This window comes from Rhineura floridana, chromosome 19 (assembly GCF_030035675.1).
Source record: "Rhineura floridana isolate rRhiFlo1 chromosome 19, rRhiFlo1.hap2, whole genome shotgun sequence".
Taxonomy (NCBI): Eukaryota; Metazoa; Chordata; class Lepidosauria; order Squamata; family Rhineuridae; genus Rhineura; species Rhineura floridana.
Genome location: NC_084498.1, coordinates 13,643,924 through 13,654,062, shown reverse-complemented (window position 1 = coordinate 13,654,062; position 10,139 = coordinate 13,643,924). Strand labels below are relative to the sequence as shown.

Sequence of the window (10,139 nt, the reverse complement as noted above, 5' to 3'; positions counted from 1 at the left end):
TTTAAAAATCCATTTTATTTACCCTGCCTGGCAGTAAAAATTAACTATTTTTCAGTGCCAAGATCTGCTACAATTGCAAGGAAGCTGGTTACATTTCACAGGCCAGTCTAGTCAATAGGTCCATCAGAATGTAGTATTCTCAGACAAATAAAAGCCTTTACTTAAGGCTCTGTATTGTAATTTTGAGTAATGGCACCTATTTTCCTATTCATGAACTTGCATCCAGACTGGGACACTAAATACATCACTTGGAATACCATGGTTATTTTTTTTTTAGTAGCTATTGCATGAGGGAGGAATTTTATTCAAGAGTGCAATGCTCAGGGAGGTATATCCTTTGCTCACCTGACACAACTGTACACCTTGAATGCCAAGCTTCCATAAAAGCTTTGGTGGGAGAGTAAAGGATTAACACGCCCCCCTACACACCAAGGCCATGATGACAATTTCCCACTTACCACATTAACAGTTAACATACACAGTACTTTGTGATGAGTTTTAGCATCAGATTGGCTCCACTCTATTAAAATTGTACAAGGGAAGATTAAAGTATTTAGTCCCAAGTAACTTGCTTTTCAGTTAACTTGTTAAAAAGTGCTGCTTCCAACAAGTAGTCTTACCCACCTACAGCCCAAAATGCTGGCATTTGCTTCAATGTTTTTTTTTAAAAAAGTATCTGCAAGTGACTAAAATATACTATCTACCTTTAAACTATTATGGGTGGGTAGCAGCTTTTCCAGAATATGAATGCATCTGGTTGTCAGCTAGTCAGAGAACGTTTCCTGTTGAGGGTTATAGGGTTTCTACTACATCCCAATTTGGTGGAAGCTTTAAGGGCTCTAAATAACTAGTCTTAAATTCATGAAGAGTCACTTGCTTGGATATTTGAAATACAACTTTATTATGATTCTAAACAAAAAGGAATGGGAATGACAGTAACAAACAAGATTTACCACTGAATACTGTGATGTGACTGCAGCAGTCAGATTCATAACTCAAATGAGGAGTAAATTGCAGTCCAAAACAGCTAAATATGCAGGTCCAAAATGAAGGAATTTTTTTTAACTGCCACATTCACTCCAAAGCCCATTCTCTCTTTCAGCATCCCAAAGATTAAAGCACATGTTCTGCTCAGCTAGAATAATAAAGTGGCAAACACGCTGCACCACTGACATCACAGGACAGTTGCCTATAAAACTAGACTTCTGACGCTGGGCTCCAGCTTCTCTCCCTCACAGGTCATCATCTTCATCTGGCAGTGCAGTGGTTTGAGCAATCTGGAACAGGGAAAGGAGAAGTTTAGTAACATTCTAAAGTCTATGGCAATAACAAACAGATCGCTATCTTGGGTTCTTTAGGAACTCATTTACCTGTAAATCTTGCTCATACTGTGCTGCCAGTGCTGGATCCATAACAACCTCTGGTGGTGCAAGGGCAGGCATAGCAACAAATTCCAAGTTAGGATCTCCAATTAGCTTTCTCGCCAGCCAAAGGAAGGGCTTCTCAAAATTGTAGTTACTCTTGGCTGAAATATCATAGTACTAAAGGGAAAAAAAGATTGCACATTCACAAACAATCCAGAGATGAATCAGTATTATTTATAAAAAAGTTTTATTGTGGCACAAGCCCATCTCAAATGCACTGAGCATTACTCTCAGTGAGGAGGTAAGTCCCAGCAATTTATCTCCCACTACAGATGAAAAAGTAACATAACAAGGACACAAGTTTGTGAACTACCACTACTTAATCCCACTGTGAATGTTGCAGTCTTTGTCTCATAGACATTTGAGCTTTGCATCTGTATGCCAGCCTCATCATTGTATTTTGTTCCCACTGATGCTCTGGGCCCATGCGCAATAATTTCCCTCTAGTCACGTGCGCAGGTGTGAGCACACACACACCCGCGGAGCTCTTCCAACTGTGATGAATTTCATGCAGCTAAGTGGGCTGTAGTCAACAAAAGCTTATGCCACATAGAGTTATCTTCCAAAGTGCTACAAGAATCTTAATACCTACTTTACTGCTTTAGGAGCAAACTGCACAGACTAGAGTGGAGGGTACAGTCCAATCAAATTTATAATTATCAAAACATTACCACCACCTTCCTTTAATATGACTTACTGCACACTGCCCATCAACAGAAGATATTTAGAAGCAGATGGAACAGAGGATTTTAAGTATGATGCAAGCTAAGAAGAGAAACCAGAATAATAGAGAATGACGCCTCTTTAGTTCTTTCCAAAACTGTTGATAATCCTCTTACAGCTTTTTTCTTCCAGTCTTAAACAGTTTTCCCACTAAAGGCAATCTTGTTATCTTACCTGCAGATTCTTCTTCCTATGGAAGACAATCGACTTTGCTTTGACTTTCCTGTCCTTGATATCCACTTTGTTGCCACACAAAACTATGGGGATGTTCTCACACACCCGTACCAGATCTCTATGCCAGTTAGGTACATTCTTGTATGTAACTCTTGATGTTACATCAAACATTATGATGGCACACTGAGCTAAAAATGGAAACAATTTACAGTTTTATTAACAGTGATCAAACTGATGTAATGTACAGCTGTCCAAGCTCAAGTTCTAATGATTTTAGAGGTGCTCCTATAACATATATACCAGGCCTTGGACCATTATATCCAGAACACTGCACTGGCTTTAACACAGCTGCATTTTTATAACGAAAGAACCCACAACTCAGTATTTCAAATATAGTGTATAGAAGACAATAAATCTCTGCTTAAGGAAATGGACCTTATTTCTGATATCATATAACCACAGTCCTGCAAAATTGTACAAATCTAACACACATGTTCATAACACACTGGTGAAGATCTAGTATATGAATACAGTGTTCACAAATAGCAAGCTGACCTTGGCAGATGCCCTTCAATAAAGCCAAAGGCTTACTACCCCATAAAAACTAGAGGTTGGTGCAATGAAATTACTGATGCTTCACACTCTGGGAAAGTAGCATATACTTCCTTTTGGCAGTTAATCAGCCAAAATAGCTGTTCAGGTAACTTACCTTGGATGTAGTAGCCATCTCGCAGACCTCCAAATTTCTCTTGCCCAGCTGTGTCCCATACATTAAATTTAATAGGACCTCTATTAGTGTGGAACACCAAAGGATGAACTTCAACACCCAGAGTAGCTACAGTGACATAAAACCTCAATTAGAATATTGCAAGTAAAGGACACACAGCCACAGTGTTTATAGGCCAAGATTTCAATTGAAGAGCTTCTGATGGAGCACTCTTAATGGTTCCTCACATCCTTGAGGTTTGGGTGGCCTCCACCAGAGATTGAGTCTTTAGTGTAGCAGGCCCTACCCTGTGGAACTCACTACCAATAGAGGATCAGCAGAACCACCCCTTCTTTCTTTCAGGTGTCTCCTGAAAACTGAACTTTTTAAACAGGCCTTTTAATATGCATTTTCTTTTCCAACCAATGCAGTACTTATGGATACTTTTATTATTATTTTTAACTATTTATTTATTGGTTTTTAATTCTATTATGTTTTTGTATGTTGTAATGCCATCTTGATAAAACTTATGAAAACTGTGGCTTATAAATATTTTAATAAATAACAGCAATACATAATAAGCGACAACACATGACTGGCATAGTTATTTACCTCCACTTATTTAAAAAAGACCCACTTTCATAACCCGCTTGCCCACAATAGTGGGCTGTTTTGCATCTTGTAATCAAAAGATTTAAGATGCCTGCGGAGGTGCCCATTAAAGGCCTCCATTTACACCAGGGGCAGGAAACCTGTGGCTCTCCAGATAACGACAAACTTCAACTTCCGTCATCTGTCACCACTGGCCATGATGGAGGGGGGTGATGGGGGTCCAACAATATCCCGTTCCCAACTCCAATCTACACCCTCAAATTTTTCATTGCATAGTCTGGTCCATTCTTTTCTCTAGGGCTAAATTATTTCACCTACTGTCAATCCTTCTCAAAATATCAATCCACTAGCAGAGAAAGAAAATCCAGTTTTATCACAGATTTAGATCTTCCTCTTATCTTGTAGCATTGAATCATACAAGATTCAGTGCTCAACATTTGCACATTAGAAAGGAGAACACTTCACAAATTTATTTTACTGAAATCTATTTGAGGAACAAGATATAAATGCCCAAAATAAAAAGCCACCCACATTATTTTACATATTACTAATATAGCAATCCTTATGCATAATAGAATATTGAAGACATCTGACATACCTACATACTTCTTCTCAAATTCACCAGTCAAGTGACGTTTTACAAATGTTGTTTTACCAGTACCACCATCACCAACCAAAACAAGCTGTTGAAAGACAAATTTGGAAAATTTGTTTACTTTTGTATCGAACACCCTAGGTTAATGTTTCTACCCACACAAATGGAAACGTTTCTCCAGCCAGAGTGGTATAGTGGTTAGAGTATTAGGCCTGGGAAAACCCATGTTCAAATCCCCACTTAGCCATGAAGCTCACTGATCGACCTTAGAACAGTTACTGTCTCACACACAGCCTAACCTTCCACAAAGAATTGGTATGAGAATAAGGGGGAACCAAGTACGTCATTTTGAACTCTTTAAAATATGAGTGGAAAATAAATTTAATAAGTACTAAGTTACATTAAGCTACTTAAAACCCCAAATACACTAGTTCACCGCACTGACTGTTAAGTCCACAAACCATTTACACAATGGCACATCTCCCTTCTACCAGAATCTAGAGAACTGTTTCAGAGTAAGTGATATACAGCTGCCCTGTAAGATGCTTATAATCATAAACCAAAGCCAATTCAACCATGCCTAAAATCTGTAACCTGCCTGTCTTCAAAACAGGTACAAAACCAAACAGATGTCACAATGTTTCCTGTTTTGTACACTGCCTCGGATAAGAGGGAGGAAAGACACAGACGCTGGGCATCCAGAATTTAATTCAGAGGAATATACATATGGGTTAAATTCAGTCTACAGCTTATATGCTACATAAACTAAGTTATATTCAGCTAAGCTGAGCAACAGAAATTAGAGTTACTTCTAAAAACAATGGTTAGGAGTCCGTCAAAACTATAAAGGGCAATATCCAATTGTGACATCCAGCTTGCACCCTCTCCTCCCAAATCAGGATGTTCGGGAGACACAAAGTGCTGGGACATACTTTTGGAGGTGAGAGAGAAGGAGAGTCCCTTTATGCCTACAATGTTGAATGTCATCCACAAAACCTATGCAGAATATCGCACTTTTTCCCCAAGATGTGAACTGTAGTGATCAGTACAAACTTCTTGTTTCATAACTTGCTTGATAAACTTGAGATTTCCCAATACAATAATTAACTGAGCTAAAAGGCAAGCAAGGTCTTGTACATCTGAGAATATACTGCCCCATGTTGGTTTTGCTTTACTGAGACCTTACATCTCAGTCTTTAAAGGCTTAAAAACAACTTGGAAATTTATGGAAGAATAAAAATTAGAAAATACTTTAATTAAAATTTGAACTTCACAATTTCACTCATTGCACAAACCTCCACATTAATGCCACAGAAGACACTGAAAGAAAAAACACAGAAAGCAAGCTGCCAGCTAGTAAAAGAATGTTGTGGGTCACCTGTCCAACTGATTGATTTGGGTATTAGTAAGACCTCAACACAAGTAACTTTTCTCTCATTATTGCCAGAAAACCATGACACTGAATTTAGTGCAGTTACCTCATTGTTCAAAAGAGCCATATATTTTCTTTTATTCCCCAACAGTAACACACAAAAACCAAAGCAACTCAAAACTCCTTAACTGTCTGTCCATCTGATGGAAATTTCTCCTTACATGCCAGGCATCTATTAAGTCAATTAAGTTACCATTTACAAACTAGTATGTACAGCACTGGCAGAAATCTTAAGCATCAAGCCCAAAATCCCCTTCCCTTGGATAAATCATTTCATCAAAACCAATAGGCACAAAGCAGACAAACACCTCAGGCTGCAATCCTATACATATTTTAAGTCAAGTCCAACTGAACTTAATGGACCCTTCTTCCAAGCAACCACACAAATAATTGCATCCCACTTGTTCAATCTCAAACACATTTATAAAACTTTTAAGATTTACAAGGCCAGTATAGTTTTATTGATCTTATGTAAGCACCTCTCTTAGGAACCTTTTTAGCTCTAGAGTAGGGTAAACATTCTTTATTTTTATTTTTTTACATCCCAAGAAAATAAACAGGGCATGATTTAAATAAACCATGGTTAGGCTAGAGCTGTTATAATCTGCAACTCAGTATGAGCATTCCTGTGGCTTTGCAGCCTAACAAAGGAACTTCACATGCCCAACCTCCATCGCTAGTATCGGCAAGAGGTTTCTTTTAATTTAAAAAAAAAAGAAAAAGGGGAAAGAAAAACAAAGAAGGGTAGAGAGCGTGTCTGCCTTCCGCCTTACCTTAAACTGCACTTGAGGTTCTCCTTGTGGGGCGGCCATGCTGCTGCGTCTGCGGAGGAGAAAAAAAAAGGTCCGGCTGAGGAACAAGCTCCTGCTATGCTCATCGGCTCACGCCACCAAAAGGCGCGTGGCTCACTCTTCATCCGGGTCAGGAGGAAGGAAGCAGTAAATGGCGGCCGGAATTTTTCCCCCGCCCTCCAAGTTCTCTCTCCCCCCCCACGAGGGTGGATGGCTCAGCAGAATTGAGAAAATTATCGCTTTAAAAAAACACACAAAAACCGATGGCCTACAGGGTTTATATGGGGGAAGGGGGAAAATATTACAGGAGAAAGAGGTAGAAATTCAAAAATGAAACGTCAATCTCCCCGCCCCCAGCCAAATCCCCTCTCCCCCCGCCCCGATCACTTTCTATCTACCCTGTGCCATTATTTACATGGACCCACGTCCCTCTCCCAAAATCTCTCTACCTTCCCAATCCACCACGGTCCCGTATTTCTTTTCTTAAAGCGGGGGGGGGATGAGATATAGTCCCACGACACCCTCCCAAATCGCACCCATCCACTGCCATGACTCTCTACCTACCCAATCAAGCATGGCCCAAAATTTTAGTTTTTCCTTAAAAGGGGACAGGGAAGAGGAAGATAGATGGATGGAGAAAACGGTCCTTACCCACCCGACCACTACGAGGAACCCCCTCCACTCCCCCACTTTTCCCTCCCACCCCAATCCCGTCGCTCGGCGCGCCCTCCCGCCCCGGGGCACGCGCGAGGAACGCAACGCTAGCACGCACGCACGGGCTTCTCCTTTTAACGGCCTCCCTCCAACCGCCGCTCCGCGCCTGCCTGGAGGCCACAGCGCGAGAGAACGCAAACGGGGCAGGGCGCGCGAGAGGACTGTGACGTTTCTCTCTCTCCCTCCCCGTGTGCGCCCACCCTGTCTCGCGCCTGAGGTAAACCACCGCCACGACCAGCACTGCGCAGGCCCCTTTCCCCGCCTCCCGAGAGTTAAGGCCTACTCCATGCCGCCGCCCGAGATTGGCTCAATGAGGACAACCCGCAGCGGGGCCTTGCCAGCCCTTCCCGCCACCTTTTTTGTTTTTATTATTTTGCCTCATCGAGTTTTTTAAAAAATTATTAATCCCCCAAGCGTTACCTCCTCGATGCGTCTCTCCGCTTTGTTTTTTTCCCCTTCCCGTCCTCCTCCTTTCCTCTCAGTAAAAAAACTGGGCGGGCAGGCGGCTGAAGAAGAAGATGGCGGAAGCGCGGCGGTTCAAATAGCCGTAAAGAAGGGAAAGGCAAACGCTGGGAGGGAGGGAAAGGCGGGCGGGTGGCGCGCACGGCGGCGGCAGCAGCTGCAGCAGCGCGAGAGGGACGCAAGGGCCGTTGGGCGCGCACGCACGCACGGCGACGCACACAAAACGCCACACAGAAACGACGCAGCAGGGTGGGACGGGCTGGATGGCGTCACATGACGAGAAAGGAAAGGGGAGGGTGAGCGTGGCTGTCGGGAAAGGGGAGGGAGCCGGGAGCTTCCTCCTTCCGCGGGAGTTGTGTGCCCGTGCGCAACTTTTCGCTTTCAAGCGGCTGTGTAGGGAGGGAATACGTGCGCGCGCGCCAAGCAGCTGCTCTACTGCAATTCTTTCGTTCTCATGGGAGAAGGAGCGCGCGGGCGCGATGTCGCGCGGGCCTCAGCAGTCGGCGCCGACGCGGCGCGTGCTAAACCTCAACGGAGTTGTGGCGGAAAAACTTTGTTTTCCTTCTCTCCACTCACACACATTCTCTGTTATTCTCTGCTTGTTATTGGGCCGCCCTCCTGCTCTTTCTCTGAAGGAAGCGGAGAAAGGGAACCCCTTTCTTCTCCGGCATACTTAATTCCTGTCTCTTGCAGACCACGTTCTTTGTTTAACACTTACAAGATGAAGTATATTTGAGCTCTTAACTTCAGCGTACTAATAGTAGTAATAAATAAATGATAAATGGCAGGTACATCACCGAATTTTAAAAAATCGAAACAAACTGTTTCTAGTCAGTTAAATGAAGATATATCTGCACACAATTGGATATGGAAACTACGGGGCGGGGGAGAGTGCTCCTATGCTCCGGTCCTGCTTATTTATGTATTTATTACATTTATATCCCACTTCATTTGAGGACCTCAAGGTGGTATACAAACATGGTTCTCTCCCTACTGATTTTTCCCTCAATGGTTCCTTTTCAACCTGAGCGGAAGTAACGAGTGGGGTACCACAGGGCTGGGTCCTGGGCCCAGTGCTCCTCGATATTTTTATTAACGACTTGGATGAGGAGGTACAGAGCATGCTTATCAAATCTGCAGATGATACACAATTGGGGGGCACAGCTAATACTGTGGAAGACAGAAGCAAAATTCAAAGAGACCTTGATAGGCTGGAGCATTGGGCTGAAAACAACAGAATGAAATTCAACAGGGATAAATGCAAAGTTCTACACCTAGGAAAGAGAAACCAAATGCACAGTTATAAGATGGGGGATACTTGGCTCAGCAATATGACGTGAGAAAGATCTTGGAATTGTTGTTGATCACAAGCTGAATGTGAGCCAACAGTGTGATGTGGCTGCAAAAAAAGCAAATGCTATTTAGGCTGCATTAACAGAAGTACAGTTTCCAAATCTAGTTCCCCTCTATTCAGCACTGGTTAGGCCTCATCTTGAATACTGCGTCCAATTCTGGTCTCTGCACTTCAAGAAAAATGCAGACAAACTGGAACAGGTTCAGAGGAGGGCAAAAAGGATGGTCAGGGGACTGGAAACAAAGCCCTATGAGGAGAGACTGAAAGAACTGGGCATGTTTACCCTGGAGAAGAGAAGACAGGGGAGATATAGCACTCTTCAAGTACATGAAAGGTTGCCACACAGAGGAGGGCTGGGATCTCTTCTCTATCGTCCCTGAGTGCAGGACACAAAATAATGGGCTCAAGTTGCAGGAAGCCAGATTTCAACTGAACATCAGGAAAAACGTCCTAACTGTTAGAACCATACGACAATGGAACCAATTACTTAGAGAGGTAGTGGGCTCTCTGACACTAGAGGCATTCAAGAGGCAGCTGGACAGCCATCTGTTGGGAATGCTTTGATTTGGATTCCTGCATTGAGCAGGGGGTTGGACTTGATGGCCTTATAGGCCCCTTCCAACTCTACTATTCTATGATTCTAGGTTAGATTCTCTGTAGAAACAGTAGTAACACAGGAAAGAAGCAAATAAAGAACACCAACAAACATACAAAAATGTTATTCTCCATCTTTGGAGATGGCAGGTATTGCCACCACTCACCATATGCTCAGAGGCATGTTACCAAATTCTTCCAAGCTACACAGGAAGTGGATTGGACTGTGAAAGACGAAGCCAAACTGTGTTTGTGTTTTTACCAATTTGTAGGGTAGTGCAATATCTCAGAGAGGAGGTCAGGTCTCCTGCTCCCCTGGTGCATTCACTCTAGCTGCCCAATTTCCCTGCTTTTTAAAGTGTGATAGAAATATCTGTTCGCTATAGGTACATTCTTAAACTGTCCCCCCCTCTATTAGCGAATCTATTCACCGGGGGGGAGGAATAGTTGGAATGAATCACCTTTCCGAAGGCAGCCCCATCGTCCATACTATCTTACCCAACATGAGGGAATTCAGGATAGTTGCTACTTTTCTGTGGTGGTGGGGATTTGGAAAGG

The 10,139-nt window shown here is 42.8% G+C and overlaps 1 protein-coding gene across 4 annotated transcripts; it reads right to left on the bottom strand.

Moving 5' to 3' along the window:
• Positions 1-877: 877 nt before the first annotated feature.
• On the bottom strand, positions 878-7,901 carry RAN (RAN, member RAS oncogene family). Of its 4 annotated transcripts, none has more exons than XM_061602711.1 (7): positions 7,592-7,901; positions 6,440-6,488; positions 4,238-4,322; positions 3,031-3,156; positions 2,322-2,509; positions 1,371-1,541; positions 878-1,277 (listed from the first exon to the last, which is right to left on the bottom strand). In XM_061602711.1, exons 2-7 carry the CDS (start codon positions 6,476-6,478, stop codon positions 1,233-1,235), a joined length of 654 nt encoding a protein of 217 aa, XP_061458695.1. In that variant the 5' UTR covers positions 6,479-6,488; positions 7,592-7,901; the 3' UTR covers positions 878-1,232. The 4 variants fall into 4 exon arrangements, with proteins under 4 accessions (XP_061458695.1, XP_061458696.1, XP_061458697.1 ...); XM_061602712.1 differs by lacking the exon at positions 7,592-7,901 and adding an exon at positions 7,234-7,468; XM_061602713.1 differs by lacking the exon at positions 7,592-7,901 and adding an exon at positions 7,230-7,443.
• Between the last annotated feature and the right edge of the window lie 2,238 nt (positions 7,902-10,139).

What these genes read in the sequence shown, in the direction of transcription:
- RAN (XM_061602711.1), bottom strand. Translation starts at nt 6,478, where the DNA reads ATGGCCGCCCCACAAGGAGAACCTCAAGTGCAGTTTAAG. An exon ending in AACCTCAAGTGCAGTTTAAG is followed by an intron (nt 4,323 to 6,439) that starts GTAAGGCGGAAG and finishes GTCTTTCAACAG; the next exon opens with CTTGTTTTGGTTGGTGATGG. An exon ending in ATTTGAGAAGAAGTATGTAG is followed by an intron (nt 3,157 to 4,237) that starts GTATGTCAGATG and finishes ATGTCACTGTAG; the next exon opens with CTACTCTGGGTGTTGAAGTT.